This window comes from Equus przewalskii, chromosome 14, assembly GCF_037783145.1.
Source record: "Equus przewalskii isolate Varuska chromosome 14, EquPr2, whole genome shotgun sequence".
Taxonomy (NCBI): domain Eukaryota; kingdom Metazoa; phylum Chordata; class Mammalia; order Perissodactyla; family Equidae; genus Equus; species Equus przewalskii.
The window spans coordinates 13,690,233-13,715,616 of record NC_091844.1 but is presented as its reverse complement, the minus strand read 5'-3'; the positions used below and the strand labels follow the sequence as shown (position 1 = coordinate 13,715,616).

The window sequence follows — 25,384 nt, the reverse complement described above, 5'->3', positions numbered from 1 at the left end:
CAGATGAGAACCACCGGCCCGCGGGGCCGTCTCAGGGCTGGTCCTCTCCATCATTGTCTGCCTGAACCACAACTCCTCACACCAAACCCAGAGATCTGGTCCAAGGTAGAGAAGACACAAAGTGAACTGGGTTTCCTACAGGACACCGGGGATTCTAACTTATTCTGAGCAAATATCTAAACCAGGAAGGCCCAGCCTCTTACAAACTAGGTTTAAACTCGTCCACCAGGGAAATGCTATTTGTACTGACTGTCGGCATCAGCCATCACAGCACGTGAAGGATTCACAATTCATGAACACCAAATTATGTGGTATGGACTAAACGTTGTGTCTCCCCCCAAACTCATGTTGAAATCTAATTCCCAGTGTGATGGCATCTGGAGGTAGGGCCTTTGGGAGGTGACTGGGTCATGAGGGTGGGGCCTTCATGAATGAGATAAGGGCCCTTGCAAGAAGAGGCTGGAGAGCTGGCTTGCTCTCTTTCCATCACGTGAGCACACAGGGAGAAGGCAGCTCTCTCAAGCCAGGAAGAGGGTCTTCACCAGAACCTGACCATGCTGGCACTATGATCTCAGACTTCCAACTTCCAGAACCGAGAGATAAATGCTCTTTAAGCCGCCCAGGCTATGGTGTTTTTGTTACAGCAGCACAAATGGACTAAGACCTCGGCTATCATCAACAATTCTGTAACCTTTTCTAACTTAACATTCTGCCAGGAGCGTTTCTCCATGTTCTCATTCTTTTTAACACCATTTAGAAGATAGCACCAGAGTCTGTCAAAAGGATGCATGATCATTTAGAGCTTTTCCCATACTACGAGAACCGTCAACAGTTTTTTGGCCAGTATAAATAATGCTGTGATGAACCCCGTTGTGCATACATTTCTGCTAGCAATTCCTGCAACAGAAAGGAAGGTCAGGCCCTGTGCTCTGAGCCTGCAGAGCAGGGTCAGAAGGGTGGAGGGTTGGCGGGTGGGTGGCACGGTGCCCACAGCCTGGTGCACAGCACAGACTGAGTCCACGAGATCTTAAAGGACAGGCACTCGGTTTGTGTCAATAGGACCTTCACAGAGAAGGAAAGCAGTCTTAGGTCACATGCCCCCACAAAGGTCCCAGCCACTGACCAAGCAGAACGACCAGAGGACAGTGACCAGAAGGTGAAAGAGGCTGGAAACTCTGTCACATGAGAATTGTGTCACGAGATGGAGGTTGACCCAACAAAGAAGGAATGAAGACAACTGAGTCCTGCTACTGGAGGTGGCAGCAGGGAGAGCTGGAACATGGGGAGTCAGGTCGAAGCACAGTGGGATGACCACAGAGCAGGGGCGAGCAGACTCCAGCAGCAGGCAAGTGCTCCACGTCAGTGCTCTTACAGCAGGTCAGGAGGCAAGGCATCAGCCTGTCCAGCTCTCAACGGGCAATTCTATGTGTATCTTCCAACCTCCGGCCACAAACACTCTAAAATATGAACCCAGACAAATCCAGGGACGACTGACCTGTTTTTTCCCACCCTACAGTCCGATCATACAGAACAGGACTTACTATTTTAATCAGAAGTTCCCCTACAGCACGTGGCGTCAGACCTGAGCTCCCCACATGTTTTCAGGGGTGCGTTTGGGAGCAGCCCAGCGTACCCCCTATGGGCACCCCACCGGGGTCACACAGGGGAGTTAGGACAATAGATACTGCAGTTATTATCTGGAAAACATGGCTGGGATTATTGCTAAATCTCTTCTCAACATTAAAATCTATTATTTCACAGAGAATAAAAATAGAGGGTAAAAGAGGTGATTTCTAAAATTCTGAGTAGTACTTCACCACCAGAGCCAATCAATACCAATCATAAACATTTAGTTAAATGATGTGGATTTCCAGCTCCACGAAGGTTGGGGAGCCCCACTACCCCAGGTCCTCCTCTTACAACTAAAAACCCTGGACGTAACACCACAAACGGGCAAAGACGAGAGAAAGGAGAAAGAAGCAGCTGGGCTGCCTGGGGACCCTGGGACTTGAGGAGTGACATGGCTTGAGTTCCCTGGTCTCCTCATTACTTTCCTCATATCCAGAGACGGTGCTGCAGACGCCTCCAACTGGGGACCTCCAACAGGCACAAAGAGAAAAAGCTCCAAGGAAAGCCCGTTCTTCTGAGCCAAAGGACTGGGGAAAGATGGTCTCCCAACAGATAACCTTTTCAGCATTACCTGCCCTACTCCACCCAAGCACCACACCCCATGGTTTCAGTGTGGCCGGGCGGGGAGCTGATCTGCCTCCCATGCCCAGCCTGGCACCAATGGTTGGTGCTCTGACTCCGCCACCAGGTGGTGTTGGCAAGCTAAGCGGCCTCTGATCTCCCACCACCTGCCTGGCAGAAGCAAAGTCGATCCGACGGCCCTAACGGAGAAGTGTTGGAGGGATTGTGCTGGGAACTCATCTTCCATCCCCTGGCCAGCCGAAGCAGATGATGCCCTGATCCCCTTCGGGTGGCATTAGCAGGGCCCAGCAGCAAGCTGAGGCTCCACCCCCATTGGCACTAAGAGAATGAAGAACTCCTACCCAGCATCAATGAGGGGGACAGGGTGGCGGGAGGTGGGGCTAACTGGCATTCCATTCCCCCCACCCTGGGGTAAACAAGGGGCAGAGAGAAGCTGAGCTCCAGCCCCTCCCTGCAGAAACAGGGCCGTGTGTTTCTCTATCGTCTGCCCTCTGCCGAGTACCAGCAGGGGCTAGGGGCGCTGAGTGCACACCCCCAACTGGACACAATAGAGCAGTGCGAATCAGCACCCCACTTTTCCTGGGAAGGATCACGAGGCCGAGGAAGGCTATGAGCTTCCACTTCACCTCGCAGAGATAGGCAAAAGTTTTAGAAATGAAAAAGACAATTAAATTAAAAAAAGAAAAGCTTAACTGGATGGGCTCAGTAACAGAGTGGAAGTGAGAAAGGACAGAATCAGAGGACATGAGGGCAGATCGACAGAATCTACTCAGTCTGAACAGACAGAAAATATAATAAAAAATGAGTAGAGTCTCAGCGGCCTGTGAGACTATGACAAAAATACTCAGATTCTTAACTCTGGAGACACAAGAGAGAGAGGGAGAGACTGAAAAAGTACGCAAAGACATAATGGCTGAAAACTTCCCAAACTTAGCAACAAAACATAAAACCACAATTCAAGAAGCAGGGCAAACCTCAAAAAGGATAAACCCAAAGAAATCCAAGACACACTGTAATCAAACTTCTGGAAACGAAAACACACAGGAAAAACTTTAAAAGTGGCCAGACAGAAATGACCCATGGCTTACAGAAAACAACAATTCGAATGGCAACAGATTTCTCGTCTGCAACCATGAAGGCCAGAAGGAAGTGGCATGTTTTCCAAGCACGGGAGAAAAAGGGTCATCGGTGAATTCTATATCCAGTGAAGACATCCTTCTGGAAGGAAGGGGAAATAAAGACATTCTCAGATGAAGGGCAACTCAGAAGACCGTTGCTAGCAGGACTATGAGTAACGAATGACTCAAGGAAGTCCTCTACATAAAGAGGAGACGATAACAGAAGGCTTAGAACTTGAGACGGGAGAGCATATTGAAAAGGGAAAAAAATGGGAGTAAGTGTAATAAACTAGCCCATTTCTCATGGGTTTCTTAAACTATATTTGACGGTTGAAGCAAAAAATGTAACATCATCTGATATGGTGGCTGAAGGTATACAGAGGAAATATTTAAGACAATTATATTTGAGAAGTGGGGCAGATAAAGGAGCAAAGGGAAGTAAGGCATCTACACGGCAGCTGAAGTCATAAAACGTTGGTACCATTGATACCGGCAGGTGTTAATAAGTCACACCCGTATACTGTAATACCTAGAACAATCACTAAGGAAACTACACAGAGCAATACATTTAAAAACACTATCAATATATCAAGATGGAATCCTAAAGAGTGTTCAAATAACCCACAGTAAGGTTAAAAAAAACAAACAGAGGAAACAGAGAAACACAGAAACAGAGGAAACAGGAAGATAATAAAATGGCAGACTTAGGCCCTAACATATCAATAATTATCTTAAATGTAAATGGTCTAAATACACTGTTTAAAAGATTTGGCAGAGCAGATAAAACAGTATTATCCAAAGCTATGTTGTATACAAAGAACTTACTTCAAGCACAACATAGGGAGGTTGGAAACGAAAGCATGGAAAGATACACCATGTGAAGATTAATATATGAATTATTTTTTACAAAAAGCAGGAGTGGCTATTCTACTATCAGATAAAGTAGACTTTCTAGTAAAAGGATTAATCCAATAGGAAGACATAATTCAAATGTGTAAACACCAAACAAGAGTGTCTCAGAAGACATGAGGCAAAACCTGATAGATCTGAAAGTAGAAACAGACAAACCCACCGCTGCAGCTGGGGACTTCAACACCACGCTCCCAGCAACTGACTGAGCTACCAGACGGAAAGCCAGCAAGGATGCAGGAGAACAGAACCCCACAACCAACCAGTAAGATCTGACAAATACATAATGAACACTCCACCCAACAACAGCAGAATGCAGATTTTTTTTCAAGCATTCATGGATCATTCACCAAAACAGACATATGCCAAGACATAAAACCAACCTCAACACATTTAAAAGAACTGAAATCCTACAGAGTATGTTTTCTGACCACAATGGAAGCAAACAAGAAAAGAGTAACAGAAAGACAAGACAATGGCCACACACTTGGAGAGGAAACAACACATTTCTGAACAATCTAGCGTCAAAGAGGAAGTCTCAAAGGAAATAAAAAGAAAAACACAAAGAACTCAATGAATACACAATACACTACCACATGTGGGATGCAGCTGAAGCAGTGGCAGAGGGAAATTTATGGCACTAAATGCTATGAAAGCGGAAAGGTCTGAAAACACAACCCTAAGTTCCTACCTTGAGAAACTAGAAAAACAAAATAAACACAAAGTAAACACAAGGAAATAATAAACAATAGCATGGAAAACAGTAGAGCAAAATCGATGAGACGAAAAGCCAGGTTAAAAAAATAAAACTGCTAAACCTCTAGAAAGATTGATAAAGATGAAAAATAAGAAAACAAAATCACCAATATCAGGAATGAAACAGGTTATCACAAAAGTCGGTATCAATTTAAAAGAATAATAATGGAACAATAGCAACACTTTTGATACTCATAAATTCCACACTTAAAAGAAATGGACCAATTCTCGAAAACCACAAACCACCAAAACTCAACTAAGATGAAACAGACAACCTGAATAGTCCTAAAAACACACACACAAAAATGAATTTGTAGTTTAAAAATACCCAAAGAAGAAATTTCCAGGTCCAGATGGTTTCATTAGAGAATTCTACCAAATATTTAAAGAATTAATACCAATTTTATACAATCTCTTCCAGAAAACAGAAGAGGAGGGAACACTTCCCAAATCACTGGCAAAGCCCTGATATCAACACCAGACAGTCTTCAAGAAAACAACAGGTAAATACTTCTCATGAACTTAGGCAGAAATATCCTCAACAAAACATTAACAAATCCAATCCAGCAATGTATGAAAAAAATTATACCATGACCAAATAGGATTTATCCCAGCCACGGAAGGTAGATTAACAATGAAAATTAATCAATGTAATGCACCATATCAACAGGCCAAGATAAGTAAAAACATATGATGGTATCAAATGATGCAGAACAGACATTTTATAAAATCCAACACCTATTTCATTTATGATAAATACTCAGCAATCTAGGAATAGAGAACCAATCTTTTTCAAGAGCATCTACAAAACACCTACAGTTAACATCATATTTAATAGTTAAAAAGACTGAAAGCCTTTCCCCTAAGACTGGGGAGAAATGCAAGGATGTCTGCTCTCACCACTCCTATTCAACACAGCACTGAAGTTCCAGCCAGTGTAATATGGCAAGAAAAAGAAATAAAATGCACACAAGTCAGAAAGGAAGAAACAAAACTGACTCTATTCACAGATTACATGACTGTCTAGATAGGTCTCCCCCAAGAAAGTTACCAAAAACTCCTTTAATTAATGAGCTCAGCAAGGCTGCAGGATACAAAATCAACACACAAAAATGAAGTGCACTTCTATATACTAAAAATGAACATGTGGAAACTGAAATTGAAAATACAATACCAGTAATAATTCCTCCAAAGTAAATGAAATCTAACAAAACGTGTAAAAGATCTGTATGCTGAAAATTACAAAACCTAAAGACCTAAATACTTGAAGAGACAAATCTGTTTACATATTGGAAGACTCAGCATAGTAAAGATGCAACTCTCCCCCAAATTGATCCAGAGGTCTAACACAATTCCTATCAAAATCCCAGTAGGGTTTCTGGTAGGCACAGACAAGCTTATTCTAAAATTGATATGAGAAGGCACAGGACCTAGGCTAAAACAATGTAAAAAACAAAACAAGAGAGAATCAGTGAAGACACACTCTACCCATTATTATGGCCCAGGATCTAATGTCCGTAATCAAGACAGTGTACACTGGTAGAGGGACAGACACATAGTTCAAAGGGACAAAAAAGCACCCAGAAATAGACCCACACAAGCACTGCCAACTGATTTTTGACAAATGCGCAAAAGCAATTAGATGGAAAAATGATAATCTTTCCAACAAATGGCACTGGAGCAACTGGGCACCCGCAGTCAAAAACAATAAACACTGGTCAAAACTTTACCTTACACACAAATTAACTCAACACAAACCACAGGTTGAAGCGTAAACTGCAAAACTCTAAGACTTTTAGGAGAAAAAAAAACTAGACAAAACCTTTGGGACCTAAGGCTTGGTGAAGAGCTCTTACATTGGACACCAAAAGCATGATGCATAAAAGGAAAAATTCATAAACTGACCTTCATCAAAATTAAAACCATTTGCTCTATGAAGTTAAGAGGATGAAAACACAAGCTACAGACTAGAAGAAAACATTTGCAAATCACATATCTGACAAAGGCCCTGAATCTAAAATATATAAAAGCTCTCAAAATTCAAAAGAATAAAAAACTCAAACAATCCAATTAGAAAATGAGGAAAAGAGATGAACAGCCATTTCACTGAGGAGGGTGTACAGATGGAAATAAACACATGAAAAAATATTCAACATCATTAGTCTTGAGGGAAATGCAGATTAAAGCTACAATGAGATATCATTCTACATGTGTCAGAACGGCTAAAATAAAAAAGAGTGATAACACCAAATACTGGCTACGATGTGGAGAAACTGGATCTCTCAGATATTGCTAACGGGAATATAAAACGGTATAGTCACTCTGGCAAACAGTTCAGCAGTTTCTTAAAAAACTAAACTACCATATCATCCAACAACTGCACTTCTGAGCATTTATCCCAGAGGAATGAAAACTCATCTTCACACGAAAACCTGTACAGGACAGTTCATTGCAGCAGTTGGTTGCCCTGGTGAAGCCACAGTGGCCAGCTGCCTGATGGAAGGCTTCACCAGGAAGGCTGTGCCCTTGGCATTCAACTGGTAGCTGCCTGAAGACGTAAGAGGGGACAATGTGTGACATGCGGTGTGGGCTGGCAAACCTTTCCCAAGTGCCAGCTGTGCCAAGTCCCTGCCAAAACCTGCAAACAACCCCAACGTCCTCCGACAGATGAGTAGTTAAACTGTGGTACATCCATACTGTGGAATACTACTCAGCAACAAGAAGCAAGCAACTACTGATATACCCGACATCTTGGGTAGATCTCAAGGGAATTATGCTGAGGGAAAGAAGCTAACCTCAAAAGGTCACAGATAGTAGGATTCTATTTATACAGCATACTTGAAATGACCGAAGTAGAGATACATAGAGCAGACGAGTGGTTGTCAGGGGTTAGGGAGTGGGTGGGAGGTGGCTGTGGCTATGGAAAGGAGCATGAGAAACTCTGGCACGGAGCTGTTCTGTATCCTGTGGTGGTAGCCACACACACCTACCATTTGATAAAACTGCACAGGAGTAAATACACACTCATACACAGAATGCAGCGCATGGGAACTGATGAAATCTGAATAAGGCAGCTGGATTCTACCAATGCCATTTGCTGGTTGTGGTATTGTCCTATTATCCAAGATGCTGCCATTGGGGGAAACCGGATAAAGGGCATATAGGATCTCTCTGTATCATTTCTTTCCACTGCATGTGAATCTGTAATTATCTCAAAATAAAAAGATTTTTTTTAAAGATATAAAATTTAAAACTGCCTAGATAGCTATCAATGCTGAAATGCGGTTTGGAACCAGTAAAGAAAATTTCCTTTTCTATCATTTTCTATCCCCACTCAGGACCTACAAAGTATACTTGTTTCTCTTGGTGACCAAACCAGTGACCCTGGGGCTTGAAGACCAGAACTGAGAGTCTTCAGCAAGGATGACTCCATCTTCAGGCTCTGGGGCAGCCTGGAGGTGCCTGAGGAACCACACCACTCCATCTGCCACTTTTTCAAATCTGGCATGTGCCACGGAGTTAAACAGGTAAAACAAAATAGATACTCATATTTGCCTGTAGAAATAGCTATCTACAAAGCTCACAATGTTTAAGATGCTTACAAGATTAGGTTAATTACTTTCACTCTCCTAAGTCAACAAAAACCACCAAAGGAGTAAGTCCATGGAAATGACATGCTTTGAGTGGGAAGAATAAAGTCTGGCTTGCTAAAGCACACTGCACATTCCAGTTCCTCCACTGACAAGGCCAGGCATCCAGTTAAAACAGAACGCCAGCCACAGATCTAACTTAACATTTTTCTAGTAGCCACACTTAAAAAGGTTGAAAGAACAGGTAAAATTAATATCAAAAATATACTTTATTTAATGGCCAACAAGCATATGAAAAGATGCTCAACATCACAAACCGTTAGGGACACACAAATCAAACCTACAATGAGATGTCACCTCACACTCATTAGGATGGCTACTATCCAAAAGAAAACAAGGGTTGGGGAAGATGTGGAGAAACCAGAAGCCTTGTGTACTCCTGGTGGTGGAGCCATGATGGAAAAACAGTATGGAGGGTCCTCAAAACATTAAAAATAGAACACACGATCCAGCAATTCCACTTGAGTAGTTATCCGAAAGAATGGAAAGCAGGATCTCGAAGAGATATCTGGCACACCCATATTCACAGTGACATTATTCACAACAGCGAAGAGATGGAAGCAACCCCAGAGTCCACTGATGGATGTATGGATAAAGAAAAGGCGTTACACATGCCATGGAATATTGTCTAGTCTTAAAAAGGAAGAGAATTCTGACACGTGCTACAACATGGAGGAACCCTGAGGACATTAGGCTAAGCGAAATAAGCCAGTCACAAAACAACAAATATTGTACGATTCCACTTACATGAGGTACCTAGAATAGTCAAAATCACAGACACAGATAAAATGGATGTTGCCAGGAGCTGAGAAGAGGGGGAAATGGGTGTTGTTGTTTAATGAGTATAGAGTTTCAGTTTTGCAAGATGAAAAAGTTCTGGTAATTGGTTGCACAACAATGTGAATATACTTAGCACTAGTGAACTGTACACTTAGAAATGGTTAAAATGGTAAGTTTTATGAGTTTTTTACAATAAAAAAATATATATTTTATTTAACCCAATACATCCAAAATATCTCAACATATAATTAAATGAAAATGACTGAGCTATTTGACATTCTTTTTTATGTACTAAGTCTTCAAACTCCAGTGCAGATCGACCCTGACAGCACAGTTCAATTTGGCCAGTCCCATTTTAAATGCTCAGTGTCCACGTGTGGCTCCCCTCCTGGGCCTGTGCTGAACTTACCTGTCACCCCTACATGACAAACGTTATAGCTAGATCCAAATAACTAAAACTATTTTGTGGAGGCAGGGCCTTTTTCTTACCACCAGGCCCATTTGGAAATCTTCCTTGTCCTCAGTTAGCTCTACAGAAAAGATTCAGGGGCAGAGCTTGAATAACTCTGAACATCTGAGCGGCTCCTTTTTCTTAAGCCCTCCTCAGGACCTGCAGGACATCATGCCTTCCCTTGGAGAGCTCACAGTCTAAAAGAGGGCCAGACGATCACCAGCTACAAGAGGAGTATGCACAAGACACTGAGGGACGCCAACGACAGCACAATCAACTCCCGCCCGTGAACGCTGAGGGGCCAGGGAGCAAGCATAAAGTTTAAGTCATTTACCAAAATGAAATGTGGGAGCTGTTAATTTACCCATATCCTCGCCTTTCCCAACTCTTATTTCCAACTGCATTGACTACACCTTCAAAGTATGAACATGTACAGAATTTGGTACCCAATTTGCATTAAAAACACACATGGCACACGCACCCTCAGCAGAAAAGGCCCTCAGCAAATCAACACCTCCACTAGGAATTTGGATTAAAACAATCAGTTATTCACTGACTACGAGAGCACTTGTCAAGTTAATCCTCCTAGGGTATAAGGAGACCAAAATCTGGTAAAAGTGAAAAAACTGTCTCTCTCACAGACAAATATAATATTCTTTGAACACATCTTCAGAAAAATCGGGGATACAGTGAAAAACATGAAGATGTTTCTAGTACCAACGGCTAAGTGCTGTATACTTGAGACAAGAATTTACTTTCTTGTTAGAACAAAGAGGCAGGAAAAAAACTGCCAGATACACTGTTCTCTACCCCAAGTTGCTAAGCAGAAAGCCACTCTGCGGAGGCAGGAGCCCCCGGCTACAGAGAAACTCTCCATAACCTCACATTCGTGTTGCATTGCTTGAAACCAAACATAAAGACTTCTTTGTGAAAAATGTATCTTGCACTAAATTCTCAAAAGCTTCATTGAAGATCTTGATGGATACGGTTGAGTAAAGAACACTAAACATGGCCCAAAAGAGAAGACAACCGAAATTTACCAACTCAGCATATTTCAGTAGTCTTCAGACACTGAACTACTGTAACAAAAGTCAGGGAAAAAAGTCATGGACTACCAAGACTGAAAATCTTATTCTTCAATTCAATAAACTCACATCTACCTAAGTCCTCTCCCCCTCTAGCAATTCCCGCCTCTCCTCATGCATGCATTCCCTCCCCAGGCAAATTTCCCAAGAACTTAATATACTGGAAACTTACCTCGGTGCATTAACTTCAGACACACTCCTTATAACTTATCATTTAATCCTCTGCATTAAGCTCTAACTTATCACACCAATCTACTGGAATGTAGTTGATACTATAAAATTACACCTCAGGATCCATTACCGTACTTCGCAGGTATAACCAACCCTTGGCTTGGTAACTTAGATTGTGATCCCTAAAGCTCTGCATCTGTCATCTCAGTAACGGTGCTTACCTTATAATTAGCTCGCTAAATAGTATCTCACCAAAAAAAGCACCCCTGCCTGTCCCTACATCAGAAAAATACAGTTAACTCGCTCACTACTGCTATGCATTAAGCCAACACTGGTAGACTGACTTGTAGGACTGCAGTGAAAAACTGTAACAGCTTCCGAAGGATCATTCAAACACACAGGTTTTTAAACTGACACACGCCTAGGCCCTGTTAGCTCATTTGGGAAGCAAGAGTGCTGGAGGTTCATATACTCAGGAGCATTTTCATGGGCAGAAAAACATTTGTAAGCACCAAGAACTCCTAAGGGTTCAATGAGTTCAAGAGCTGCGGTAATAGCAAAAACTAAAGCAATAATAAAACTGCTAGCTCCTTTCTGTAAGGAGGCAGTCCTCATAAAGCATCTCTCAGCATGGAGCAGGAGATGCAGAGCCAATGCGTAGAGCACTGGTTTTGTGCCCTTTCTGCTGGCTATTTCTCAGGTGCACTGAAACTCCGACAACTAACCAACCCTCTGAGGTTCTAACTCTGTAGCCTGGGGACGGCCCCGCACAGTTTACCTTCTTGAAGGTTATGCAGACAGAGCCCTACAGTATTTGCAAAGGCGAGATCTGTCCTCGTGTTCCAGCAGGCAAGTGTCTAGTCCGATGACTCTGTTTTAGTTAGCCTTTGGCCCCGTAAGTGTGATCTACATTCTAATAGAATCTACACTGGATTTCTTAATCAGTAACGCTGCCAAGTTACTTATATCTCGTGAATGCAGAAAGGGCGGATCTGGACAAACGGTAAATGCGATTTTGGTGAATCCTGATCAAGACACGAACCTTTTCTATAAATGCGGAAGGGTGATTTGAACCAACACAGACTCACCCCCTTAGCAGGGTTGCCAGAACTGCTCAGGGATCAAATTAGGGCTGCAGATGTTTTTATCTGGCTTGAACAGAACTTTCAAAGTTCTAAATTAGATGCCAATGTTTAAATATCAGGATATCTCGCATCAAAATCTGCAGTTTTGGATTATCTGCGACCACAGACCCTCCTGGCCACAAGTGGGGGCAACCCTAATACAGGCGGGGCAAATGCTCTCCAATTTGCCATGATTCCTCCAAGGTGGGTTCCCTCCCTGCTGGTATCACCAGGTTTTTCTGGGCATCTGAGTTTGCCTCCTCTGGTTCAGACCCTAAAACTGTCTTTAATCCCAGAAACAAAACCCCACAATCTAATCTTATCAGTACTGTGCCCAAAACCTCTGAGGAAACAAAATAAGCCCAACAAGAAATCTGAGTAGAAAACAAACCATTTTCATGGTTCTATGTTGATACTGCCTATACAAACTAGTTTGTTTTTTTTTTTAAATGTCACTTGTGCAAACGGTGAACTGGTCTCATCTCTTTCTTCACACTTTCGGTTATGTTATCAAGCTATCTGCTATAACTGACCGAGTCCCTTTCAAGGTGAATGTCATTAATAAGTCCATCTCGGTGGTTAGAACAACGTGCCATGGTCATCCACTGCAATGAAGGCAGCCAGGATTGCAGCACTACCGCCCAAAAGGCTGATGCTTAGACCTCACCGTTATCCCTGCCATGAAACTTGGTAACATTTCTTACAAATGTTGTTTTGTTTTATTTGAGACATCCTCCACTTCCATGAAAATACAGAATAAATCAGTAAAAGGATTCTCAAAAGGGGCTTTAAGTGCTACACCCAGCCTCAAATGGATATTCAAATGACCACACACGTCAGCTGCCTCTTCCCTGGGTGCTGCTTACCCATTGCACTGAGATAGTGGTTGAAGGCTTGGCAAGGAGGACTTGGCGTTTGTGTTGATTTGTCACAACTCATGGGTGCCGGGCTCCTGTCTGTGTCAAAAGAGAAATACCCACTGGAGGAGCGAGACAGCAGGGAAGATCTTCTCACAAAGATGAAAAACGGGGATCTGGTAGCAAAAGGGCCAGGGCTGGCCGGTGGGGCCAGCGGGCCCAGAGGGCTGCCTTGGGGGCAGCGGTCCCCTTCGCCTCCGGGATTACCTTGCTGCTCTATCTGTAGAGAGGTGGGGGCCCCAGGCCTGAGCTGAGGAGGCCTCTCCGCAGGCTGCAATTGTCCGCCTTCTCTGTCACACTCAGAACTTACATCGGAAGGTTGTTTGGCCATTTGGTCTTTTTTTCTGCAAGTAAAATAAAAACTAAGATTATCTTAAGCAAAATAATAATGACAACGAATAACTACATTAGCTTTCACCTATTCGCTGAAAATTCTGAGAGTGAATACTACATACTTTAACACTAACTGATTACTGCGCATACTTCGACGACGACCTTCCAAATAAGAAGAAAAATACACCTAAAATAACAAAGGTATCATTATCTTTGTGGGGGAGGGGGGCTGAACTTCCTGCCACCAAACAAAACACAGAAACAACGTCAATTACTTATGGAACTGGTGCTCTCATACACACACACACACACACACTCTCTCTCTCAAGTTTTAGGAGAAGCAGCTCTTCTGAAGTCTATTCACATGTGGTCTGCTCCGGGCAACTTGAATAAGTCAGAAACTCCCAGCGGGCTCTGATTTCCCGGGATCAGATCCCGCGCTGGAGCACAGGAGCGGGCGCAGATGCAGCCACTGCAGGCGGCTGGCCGCGTTCCCCGCTCCGGCCCCATTGTTCTGCCGAAAGTGCTGAGGGCAGCAAGTCTGGAGAAGGTTTGGCAAGGGCCGTCCGTCGTAGTAAGTGCGTCACAATAGAGTTTGTAACTCGCAGCGCGGCTCGGCCCGGCTCCCGCGGTCCCTCCCGCTCCCGGCCCGCGCGCCCCTCCTCCCGCGGGGGCCGGCGCGCAGCACCTAACCGGACAGAACTCCCCCGAAGGACACCCGCACTGTTAGTTGCACGCCGCCCAAGGGGAAGGTCCCCGCAGCCGTCCCCCGGTGCCCCCTGCAAAGTCCACAAGTAACTCTGCACGTTAGGCACCACCCGGCGCGCGCCTCCTTCACCCCCAAGACCCTCCCGTCTGAAGGCGATCAGGCCGAAACTCACATCCGCCCCTTCCCTTCCGAGCGTCGCGTCCGGGCCCGGGCCCCGCGGCGTCCAGCCCGCGCCTTTCGCCGACCCGGAGCCCCCTGATTGTCGCCACTTAGGCAGCGGGGGAGACAAAGCCCGGGACTCGCGCTCAGAGGCGCCAGGACAGCGCAGAGCCTGCCGCTTGCCGCCCGCCCGCCGCCGCCGCCGCGCTCCGCAGGGCAGCCGAGGGCTCCGCGCGCCGCGCCTCTGGCCCGCGCTGCCCCGGCCGCCGCCGCCGGGAACATCCTCCGCCTCCTCCCGCTCCTCCCCTCGCGCACTGCGCCCGCCGCCGCCGGCACCGCCGACCTCCCCGCGCCGCTGGCGCCGGGTGCCCGCGCTCCCAATTGGCCCGCGTGCGGTCGCTCCGCGCCGCAGCCAATCGCCGGCAGCGGCGGGGGCGGCGCCTACGGGTCAGGCAGCCAAAGGCGAGGCGATTGTTGACAAACTCGCCTCCGACCGCGGCGGTAGCTTCGGCGGAGACTTCGGAGGCCTCGGGGATCGGGGCTACTCGGGCTACCCCGCCCGCCCCGGTGCCCGACCGGACGCGGCGCGAGCCTCTGCAGCTCCCGCCGCCCCAAGAAGCCGGTCACCTGGAGACAAAGCAGGACCCGCGCTCTCCCCGCACCCGCAGAGTGGTCCTCAGACTGCAGTCCTGGCCGCCGGCCGCCGACCCCTGCCCAGGCCCGCTGGGGCGAGGACCCCAAAGGCCGCCCTCTCCCCAGCTGCAACACTCATCCTCCTCCAACTTCTCCCTCTTTCTCCCGGTGCGCCGCGGACACGCACCAAATCTGGGCAGCCGCCGCTGGCCACGGGCGCGCATATCCGCGCGCACGCGTGAGCACGACAGACCACGAATACATCCACACCGCCGTCACCCGCGTCCAATGGGCCTTCCACTAAACAGGGCCAACCCCGAGTAACAGGCCCGCGAGGACACGGCACCGCCAGCTACCGCTGCGAATGGGTCGGGGTGCGCTCGGGCACGGCCAAGTTGCTAAGACAGCCCGACCTCAAGGACGGAGCAGGTTCTGCTGCCCGCGGCTCCTCTACCGCGTGGCCCCGGCGGTCGGAGAAGGCCCTCGGCCTCTCGCTGTCTATGGATCGTGCGGCTGGCATCGTCCGCAGGGCGCCCGCAGACGGGACAGGGCCCCCAGGCACGTCCGTCAGGGCGAACACAGCAGCTGCCCCGAAACCTCGGCCTGAATGAGTAAAAGGAAAAGCCGAGTCTCGTCAGTTAAATCACCACCACAGTTCCGCAAATCCTCCGCAACAGGCCCGCGCGCCCGAGCAAAGCCAAGACGCGAGACCCGTTCCAACCGCGCGGCCGCTACTCGGGGGCCGCCGGGGCGGGCGGGTGGCGAGCCTTCTCTGCCAGGCGCACAGCCCGATGGGGTGGAGCGGCAGTCCAGCTCCCGGGCCAGCGCAGAGAGCACGCGCTGCCTCTCCCAGCCGGCCCGAGACGCCCCACCACTCCCGCGCGCCGAATTCCTGCTCGAGCTGCACTTCGGCCAAGTGCCCGCAGCCTCGGCGCGGAAGACCCCTTGCCAAAGTGGACCTGCCCGGGGAGGGAGACCCGACTCGCACTGATCGCCGCTTCCCGCTGGCAACACGCGGGACGGATACGCAGGCACGTCTCTGCCTGCACGTGCGCGGGAAACGGGCAGGAGGTGGAGTCGTGCTGGCTCCGGCGCCTTATCTGCTATCCGTGCCCGGCCCGTTCCCCGGAATTCGGAGGTATTTACCTTGCGTTTCTCAGTCCGGGAGTCAGAGTCAGACATTGGGGGGACGAGGGCCAGGGGAAGAGCGCCGGGGCGGTGGCGGCGGGAGCTGGGCGAACCGAACAGCCCGGGGCGATGCCGACCGCAGGCGGGCAGGGCACGCAAGGCGGCTGCGAAAATGCAGTAGCGGCGGCGTTAGCGGCGACAGTGGACCGAGCGCTCCTACAAGATCCAGACCTGGAGGCTGCGCGGAGCGAAGTGAAACCTGTGCGGCCCTGCAGCCCAGCTCAGACTGGCGGCCCCGCGCCCGCGCCCAATCACCGTGCGCCCCGCCCCCGCGAGGTCCCGCCCCCGCGCGCGGGCAGGCAAGTCCCGCCCCCGCGGCGCCGCGGCCGCCGGCGCGTGCAGGCTCCGACAGGTAAAGGCGGGGGTGGCTCCGCCGGGTTCCCCTCTGCGCGCGCCGCCAGCCCTGCCCCGGCTGGGCGTGTTTACTGGAGTGACTTGGGCTGCTGGCGGCTGGTGCGCACCCATCCCCCTCTCCAGAGTGTGCCCTCGCCTCTCCCCCATCCAGCGGCGGCCGCGGCGCGCGCGTGGAACGGAGGGGGCGCTCCGGGCGCACTCTGAGCCGGGCCGGCCTCTGCCGCCCGCGGAAAACCTCAGGAGGCGCCGCTGAGCCCTTGTTCGGCTGCGGGAGTTTCTCCCTCAGCCATCTGGGGCAGGCGCGGGGACTGGGTTCGTCCCCGAGAACGCGCGGATCCAAGGTTGAGCAGGGGGTTCCGAGCTCTCCTCCCCTCTAGAGTCCGGGGCTCCCGGCGGGACCCCGACCTGCATGCTGCTCATGTTCCTCGCCCTCGCCTCAAGCAGTACTCTTAGAACTCATGCCACCGCGCAGTGGCACCTAGCTTTCTCGCGCGCCGAACCTCCGGCAAAGAGGCAGACCCCTTAGTGGGGAGAGTCGAGAAACAGGCAAGGAGCGATTAACGGAGGCGTAGCTCGGGTGCGAGGCGGGAAGCGAGTGTGCGCAGAGCAGGTAAAATAGGGAAATGAAAAAAGAACTCGAAAAAAATCCTTTTAAGAAAAAAAAGAAAGGACCAAGAAGAGTCGCGGCCTCCAGGTGGGAGAGAGGGTGGTGCCTCTGGTCGGTTGGGATCCCCAAGATTTGTTGGGCTCTCAGGGAACAGCCCAGGAACCGTCCCTCGGCGCGGGCTGAGGCCAGTGAAGGCGGCGCAGCGGGTTTTGGACGGCGAGTGGAGAGCGGCCTGGGGAGCGCAATACCTCCCACTCCTCCTCCTTGCTGCCCCCATCCCCCTTCCCCTGGAGTCCGTGGCCCCACGCCCATTCCTTCCCTGGGGGACCAAACTCCGTGTGCGCCCCCATCTGCCTCCCAATGCGTGTCCTGCATCCGCGCCCCTACTCTCCTCCTGCGCTCCTCCGGCTTTGAGACAGCCGCGGCTGGGGAGTGAAGACAAGGTCGGCCGGGAGATGGAACATTCCGCCACGGGGGAGACCAGGCTAGACGAATTATAGAAACTCAATATAAGAGCCACTCTAACCCGCACCCTGGAACGGAGAAGGAAAGGTCCTCGGTGCTGAGGGGTAAGTCAGCGAGGTATTGTCCCGTCGTCTGGCCAGATATAGAACGTCAACGAGACAGCAAAGTCCTAAGCTAGTCTTTAGTGCATCCTCCGGCGAGTCCTGAGCGAAGTGAAGGAGACCAGGGGTTCCTGGAGGGGCTCGAGGACGCGCTCCGGGCTCCGCCTGGGGATTTCGCTGCAGGAGGGAAAGGGCATGGGTGGGGACGCGGCGAAGTGAACGCAGAGGCCGGAGATCTACCCCAACCGCGCTTGGAGCTCCCGCCCGCGGATGGTAGGTGGCGGCCGCAGGCGAGCTCTTGTGCCTTCGCCGCCCGGCGTGGCGCTCGCCGGGAAGCAACGGGACCTGCTGCGTCCGCTGGGAGCTCCAAACCAGCCGCGCTCGCGAGTGCTCCGCGCTTTCGGTGGGGTTGGACGACTCAGACGGGGACCGGAAAAGAACCACGCAGAAAAAAGCCCTGGTAGTTGTCGTCTGCTTCTGTGCAGCTCCACCGCCCCCGCGTCGTCCGCTCTAGCGACCCTGTGAACACTTTGAAAAACAAAGGCGTCGGGGAAAGCAACCGGTTGAGCGCTCTTATTTGGGGCACAACGAGGAGGTCGGCTCGGAGGCGGCTGTTCATGCACCCCAGACTGTGCTGGGGAGCTTCGGTCGAGGGCCCCGAGTTGGGTGACCGCGAGCCCTTCCCGCCCTCTCCTGCAGCGTCGGGAGGGCCTCCTGAAACTGGCCCTGAGCCCAGAGAAGAGGCAGAGTGGGAAGGGCAGGTGGGCCTTAGACCTTCGCTCCGGTCCTGAATGTCGCCCTTTTGGACTTGAGCAGAGCGGTGCCCACTCCTGCCTCTGCCGCGAAATGTGGAGAGGGAGGAAGGAGAATGGTTCAGACTGAGAGAAAGGAGCGAGAATGAAGTCGGGCACCCGGGACCTGAGCAATGGGAAATCTACGGCCCTCGCTGGGACCGCAGGCGTCGCCGCTTGTGATCTTTCCAAGTTCCGAAACCAACTTATTGCAGCGTATTGCCCTGGCCCCCTCCCCGTCCTCTGCAAGCAGCAGGATCGCCTTTCCATCGCTTAATTTGTTTATTAAACTTTGTATCTCTGCTCTTCTAAAGAATAGATTACAATTTCGTATGGTAAAAATGTTTTCCGCGCGTTGCCTTGCGGTCCGGAAGCCGCCCGGCTGGGAGGACGAGCCCAAGTTCGTGCTCTGCGGAGAGCAAAACTCCAGCTTCACACTGCCCTTTCCCCGCCCGTGCGTTTCCTCGCAGAGCCCAAAAAGGTCTGATTCACAGGGAAAGCATCACTTTGCTGAACTGAACCTTTGCCCGCGGGTGTTTTGATTTTTTGTGCTTTGATTTTTTTTTTCACCCAGCGTCACAGTTTTTCAAAATCACTGGGAATCTGAGTCACCGCTAACAGCGGGAGACCTTTGGTGGTACCCGGCTGTGGGGAGCGCTCTCGGGGGAGCCCACGCTGTTTAGGGGGATCCAGCGCCTAAACCGAGAGAGGTCGCTGCTGGGCCAGGCGGGAGAGGATAAAGCGTGGCCCTCCCGGAACGGCCGCCTGGCTCCCTTTCCCAACAGCCCGCTGCGCGCCTCGCCAGCCTCAGCCCGACCCCGGCTCCTCGACCAAAATCCCCGAGGGCCACCGCCCAGCGTGTGCCAGCCCGGCCTCGGCCCCAGCTCCAGGCGTCAGAAAAGCGAGTGTCGTGGCAGCTGCGGGCGGGCCACCACCCTTCCCGCCACGCCCGCTATAACTTGGCTTCCAGCTTGGGCCGCCGAGAGCGCGCCCCTTCCCGGGCCGGGGGTAGCAGCGGCGCAGGGTAGAAGGCCCAGGCGGCCAGCGGGTTGGTGATTCCGGCAATTGGTGCGTGGAGGGAGGTGTGTGGAATGTTAAAGGCGGAGATCACCCTCAGGGCATCATCCTTCACTGAGTCGCACAAATCCAGCAACTGCAAAACATGACACAAAGGGACAGGTCAGATGTTGGCTCACTCACAGCATCAGGCGCCAGTGGCTTCACGGCCACCCCCAAGCACCCGCATTCCCAGCGCCTGCAGACTAGTTTCCCTTTGGATTTCCCGGGACCCAGGAGCGTAGAGGCCGTTGGTCATGAATAACCCTCGCAAGCCGTTTTCGTCTTAGAAATTCCTAACTCTGTGACACTTAGTCTGGCAGAATCCCTCTTAGTCCGCAAAGAGGTGGGGGTGGGCTCCGTATTAGCTAGGAAGCTCGAGACCAAGGTCTGCAAATACATCAGCGTTCTCCTTCCCTCCTCTCCCCTCCTCTCCCCTCCCCTCCCCTCCAGTCCCCTCCCTTTTCCTTCTCTCCACCTCTGGAGTGCCTGGGGTGCCACCCTCTGGCGCACAGAGGCAACTGAACAGGAAGAGCGTCAGACCAGGTGAACCAGCGACCTGCCCCACTTCTCCCCAGACTAGCGTCTTCACATCCCCGGCGGGCTGCAGGCTGTGGTTCCTGAAACGCCAGCACAGGGGCCTGGAGGACCAAGACCAGGCACTGGCCACTTTGTGCACCTTCCACCTGGCTGCTGCAGGAAATCAACCTGCAGTTAACTGGAACCTCGAGGGACCCGTCTGTCACTTTCCGTGTGTGTGCCGACAACCATTGGAAAAGGTACTGATAAGACATCTCTGCAGAAGGGAGAGGAAGATGCAGGCCACTGATTTTGGAAGAGCTGCATTTGGGTGCATTTTTATTTTATTTTCCGTGGTTTAGGTGCCAGTGCGTTTTTTTTTTTAAACTCCCAGGGAAAAAAGGCTACCAAAGACAATATATATTGTTTTTCTAAAACTCAACAAGAACAGGGCAGAGACTCTGTTTTCCTTTCCCATAACTTTATTCCTCCATTTTTCAAGTTTTTAGCCAACTGTAAACTTGTTTTACTTACCAAATGACAGTTAGCCCCCAGGTTTTCATGGTTTATTTCTATGGTTTTAGAAACATCACTTACACCAGCTCCCTCCCACCTTTGCCCTCACAGTGGTGGTCATCCCTGAGCGGCACGAATGCCGTGAAGACCATGGCTCCTTTGTAGCTGTCCAAAATGCCATTTTAGATGTTCAGAGGCAACAGACAGGGTCCTCACATGGAGGTGGGGGTAGGATGGGGGAAGGGCATGCATTTTAATAGTCCACCAATACATCTCCCTTTAAAATGTGCTCCATTATGTCAGTAAATTCTAATGAAAAACTTCATTCTTTATACACTGTGGTTATGCATCATCAAATCAGTACCGAAAAGACTTTGATCATATTTGCAAGATGCACAATGATGAACTTTCACTGACCAAGATTTCAAAGTTTGTAACTAATACTCTTGACAAATCCTTGACTAATCTGTCAACTCTCAGTGTCTCTAACCACACAGTTCAAAACCATGAGATCGTGTACAGGTCCTTCAACCTTCCACATATTGTAATATCATTATGTAAGCTAATTTTTCCGTTAGGTTGGAAACTCAACCAATTTCGTCACATAGTCAACAATGGGGGAAATCCAGTTATTTGAATGAGTCTTGGGTGGAAGAAAGTATGGGTTTGGTCTGTCTCGTGCAGAACACACAATAAGGGCCCAGAGATAGAAATTACAGGAGGCAGATTTCTATTCAATATTTTTGCAACTTTAAAAATAAGAATAAAATAGATTTTTTAAAAAAAGGAATCCAGGGGCTGGCCGGGTGGCATAGTGGTTAAATTTGCATGCTCTGCTTCAGCAGCGCAGGGTTGGCAGGTTCAGATCCTGGGGGTGGACATACACCACTCATCAAGCCATGCTGTGGTGGCAACCCACACATAAAACAGGAAGATTGGCACAGATGTTAGCTCAGGGCCAATCTTTCTCAAGGAAAAAGAGGAAGATTTGCCACAGATGTTAGCTCAGGGCCAATCTTCCTCACCAAAAAAAAAAAAAAAAAACCAAAAAAAAAAGGAATCCAATGGCTGGACAGGAGGAGGGTTTTCACGTTCATAAGTGTTCAGGGAGTGACCTCCAATGACACTCTAAAGAGGAATGCTCATATCAACAAGAAGACTGTATGTTGACTGCTAAGATTCTTTCTAAATCTAAATTTCTAGGGCTATCTAAAGTACATCTCCTTGCTTTCTCCATTTGTCAGAGACTACAACAGGAACCCCAAAACGATTAGTATCTAGATCCAAGGATCAGGCGTCATTCCTGATAAAACAAGTTTGGCTCTGATCCCAGCTACTCCCCCACCTCTGCCTGTGAGGATGATCATAATCATGATCACCCTGTCATTACAAAGGATGTCCTGGAGTCCTCCGCTGTGGGAGAGGGTGTGTTGGGCACTCGAAGATTTGTGGTGCACGCTGCAGACAGGCCTCCTGCAGCATGGAGCTGCTGAGGAGTTTTAAAGACTTTCTACAAATACGCTCTCCTTAATACACAGTAAACTTAGGTAGCTAATAGAGCATTTATTAATATACAGTTACAGGATTTTTTTTATTACCAGGGAGCCATAGAGGACTAAGCAAAGAACTATTAAAGTTTAATTTTATTACCAAAGATACGCCTGCATACTGTAAGCATAAAAATGGCATATGTTGTGGGGGCCCACGTGTGCTGCCAGTATGTGGCCCCATTGTGCTGGACAAAGCACCTCAAGCCTGCTCATCTCTTTACAAAGAAAACTCACCAGCTTTTGATAAAACACCAATTTTCAGGTGCCCTTTAAAAATAAAAGAGCATGAACAAGTTATACATTTTTGCAGAAAATGTATAAAACAGACCCAAACCATGGGCAGTATTGCTCTAAAAACAGTAAGGACATAAGGGTCACTGGCACTATCCAGCGGGTGGGATTTGAGACTGTCTGCTTTACAGAACAGGGAAGCACTCAGCCCTGGGGGACTATGGATCTGTTAACGTGTGGATTTTTGGGGGGAATTTATAGCATCAGTTTGGCTGGCTGCGGTAGGTTATGTCTTTTCCTCTTCTTTTGACTCTCCCCGCATCTTGTTCATTCCAGTTGGGAGACTATGGCCTCGCATGGACAGTGACTAAGCTTTACAGCCTTCTAAATAAACCCTGTTTTTCCATGTGTTGGTGTTCATTATACAGCAGATGCTCAAGGGGCGAGGTGCCCAGGGCACTCGCAGCAACACCCCAGCTGCTCCTGACTGTGCAGAAGGTTCTCCTGCCTCTTCCCACATCCCCCACCTCCGTCCCCAGCCCCAGGTGACCTCATGCTGTTCTCTGTGTCAGGTCCCTTACTCCAAGATGACATGTCCCTCAGCTAGCCCCTTTCTCGCCTGGTGACTGTGATACAGTCTTCTTCCCCATCCCTTGAATCTGGGCTGCCTCATGACTTGCCTTGACCAATAGAATGTGGAGAAAGTGACACTGTGTGAGTTTCAGAGCTTAGGCCTTAAGAAGCCTTGCAACGCCCACCCTTGCGCTCCTGGGATCCTGACACCACTTGCTGTGTAGACGCCAGGTCTAGCCTGCTGCAGGATGCCAAAGTCCACGTGGAGAAGGACCAACATGCCTTGGCCAACAGCCAGGCCCACTGCCAGGTATGTGAGTGAGGCCCTCTTGGACCTCCTGGTCCTTTTGAACTCAGCTAACTGCAACTAGAGGAGGGATCCTACCTAAGACTAGCTGAAGAATTGCCCAGATGCCTGTCCGCAGAACAGTAAGAAATAAACAGTTGGTTTTTGATCCCACTAAGTTTTAGGGTATTCTGTTATATGGCAATAGGTAACTAAAACAGCTACCTTCCTTTAAAAACTTCAAGTTGCCATTCACTGGGGTCATCTTCAGCTGCACTTCTATCCTCTTAACTTAATAATCTGAGGACAGTTCTATAATTATGCAATTAAAACACTTAACAATGAGGTTTAGTTGACAATAGGCTTAACCAAAAGAGAGAATTTCAGTCCTAAAAGAGTTTATAAAGCCAAATGACCATCCAGTTGGTGGGGTATCTGGGAGAGAACTGGAATAGCAGGCTGGAAGTCCCACTGCGGGCCACCACCCACCCCACTTCCCTAATCCAACTTAGAAGGCAAATCACCAGGACTTGCCTTAGAACCGTCTGCCACTCTTTGTCATCTCTATGAGAGGCTTTAGCTGCTAACAAAAATACTCAGTAAAATCAAAGTGTCAAAGATGGGGAAAGAAGGCAGAAGATATTTGCAACCAGGGATCCCAAGTCTTACAAATTTTTTTCTTAGGTTCTCCTGTACCCTTAGGAGAGAGAAATGGATGGGGCCTGCCTCACCAGAGTCAGCTGGTGTGATGGAATGGCCTGGCACAGGCTTATCACCTTACTTCATGCGGACTGCAGTATTTACCTACTCCTAACAAGGGTGGCCAACAGGGGCTCATCTCCAAGACTGGGAGTCTGTACTGTAGAGTGTGGGTGAGAGGGCTGACCTCAGAAGTGACTGGGAAGATAGTGAGGTAATTATGTAAAGGCCCCACTGTAAGGCAGCAAAGCCGAGAGCTGTCAACTCTTTATCCCCAAAATGCCATCATCAAGCCCTTTAAAGACTTCTAAGAAACTCATATCCAGTAAGTTTCAACATGAATCTGTCCATTTGCACAGACACTTGGGGGCTGAGTGTGACAGCATGTGGAATCAAGCCTGCGCACGTGCATGCCAGACTCACCGCTTCATTCCATTTGGATTTCTCTTATTATTCTGTGAAGCCTGAGGTACTTCTCTTTTAAGATGGCTTTAAAGAGTATCCTCCTTAAAGAAGAAGGTATACATCAACACACAAGCCTCTCATCAACTGAGTTGGTGGGCTCCGCTGGTGATGGGAAGGCAGCCTGAAAATGACAAGCTGGGGAATAGATACAGAGAAATTCCTCATTTTATGCTTTGACCCCTTTTACGTGTCTGAAACCTTTTATGATGATTGTGTGTGTGTGTGAAACAATCTCTAAATGTTTCGCTTCATTTCCGTGAATAGCACCGTCTCCAGACAGTTGTTGAGGGTAGTATATAAAACGAGTATCAGCCTGCATCCGTCAGGCATACTTCTGTGAACATTTCTCATCGAGAGAGAGGTTGATTCATCTTTGCTGTCTCTTTATCGTCCATGGAGAGTTTCTCTTCTCTACTTGTTTCCAGACTAGCACTGGGCGTGAGAACCCTCCCTACTCTCTTCTGTGCCCCATTCAGACCTTCTCCAACCCCTTTAGATTCCTGCCTCACAAGATTACCTTCCTTGAGTATTGTTCTGACCTGATCATTCTTCTTCCCCAAAGCCCAGAATCACTCTCACTTGCCTCTCAAGTTCAAGTAAAGTCATTGGTTGTGAACTTGAACCCTTTAAGAACACTCGATTGAGTGGGTTCCCGCACTCCATTACCCACCACCCAAGCTCAACCTGCGCTTTCTACGTGGACCTAGGAAGTGTGTCCTGCCTTCCGCTCGACACTCTTCGTTCTCTTTGACTGAGTCACGCATTTGCCTTTCCCCCTCATCCGACACACTGTCACTTCATGAGGTCTCTTTCAAGCTTTCGGTTCTTGGGTACAGATTTACTGCCTTGGACGGCCATCCTGAAATAGTCACTGTGTTACCTGAAAGAACATGAACAGCTCGGTTAGCTTTGCCGAGCCTCAGTTTCTTCATCTGTAGAAAGGCAATATTCTCTCTCTCTTAGGGTTTTGTAAGGAT

At 49.1% G+C, this 25,384-nt stretch overlaps 2 protein-coding genes across 26 annotated transcripts in view; both read right to left on the bottom strand.

Annotated features, from left to right (window-relative positions):
* BCL2L11 (BCL2 like 11) overlaps positions 1 to 17,826 on the bottom strand; it is a 41,423-nt gene extending 23,597 nt beyond the window's left edge. For 2 of the 17 annotated variants that reach the window (XR_011525913.1, XM_070572164.1), the window contains exons 1-3: positions 16,153 to 16,286; positions 13,380 to 13,516; positions 13,122 to 13,211 (exon numbers count right to left, since the gene is read on the bottom strand). Coding sequence is in view for 11 of the 17 variants with exons in the window: in XM_070572164.1 (XP_070428265.1) it covers positions 13,122 to 13,211; positions 13,380 to 13,503 (214 nt within the window). In the remaining 6 variants the exon portion in view is untranslated. Of the gene's footprint in view, positions 1 to 13,121; positions 13,517 to 13,627; positions 14,150 to 14,386; positions 14,730 to 16,152; positions 16,287 to 17,687 lie in introns of those variants that run through there. The other 15 variants (XR_011525908.1, XR_011525910.1, XR_011525912.1 and 12 more) reach the window with 15 other exon arrangements.
* Positions 17,827 to 18,775: 949 nt separating this feature from the next.
* Positions 18,776 to 25,384, bottom strand: part of ACOXL (acyl-CoA oxidase like) — a 360,313-nt gene continuing 353,704 nt past the window's right edge. For all 9 annotated transcript variants that reach the window (XR_011525900.1, XM_070572146.1, XM_070572143.1 and 6 more), the window contains one exon: positions 18,776 to 19,665. Coding sequence is in view for 5 of the 9 variants with exons in the window: in XM_070572146.1 (XP_070428247.1) it covers positions 19,465 to 19,665 (201 nt within the window). In the remaining 4 variants the exon portion in view is untranslated. The remainder of the gene's footprint in view (positions 19,666 to 25,384) is intronic.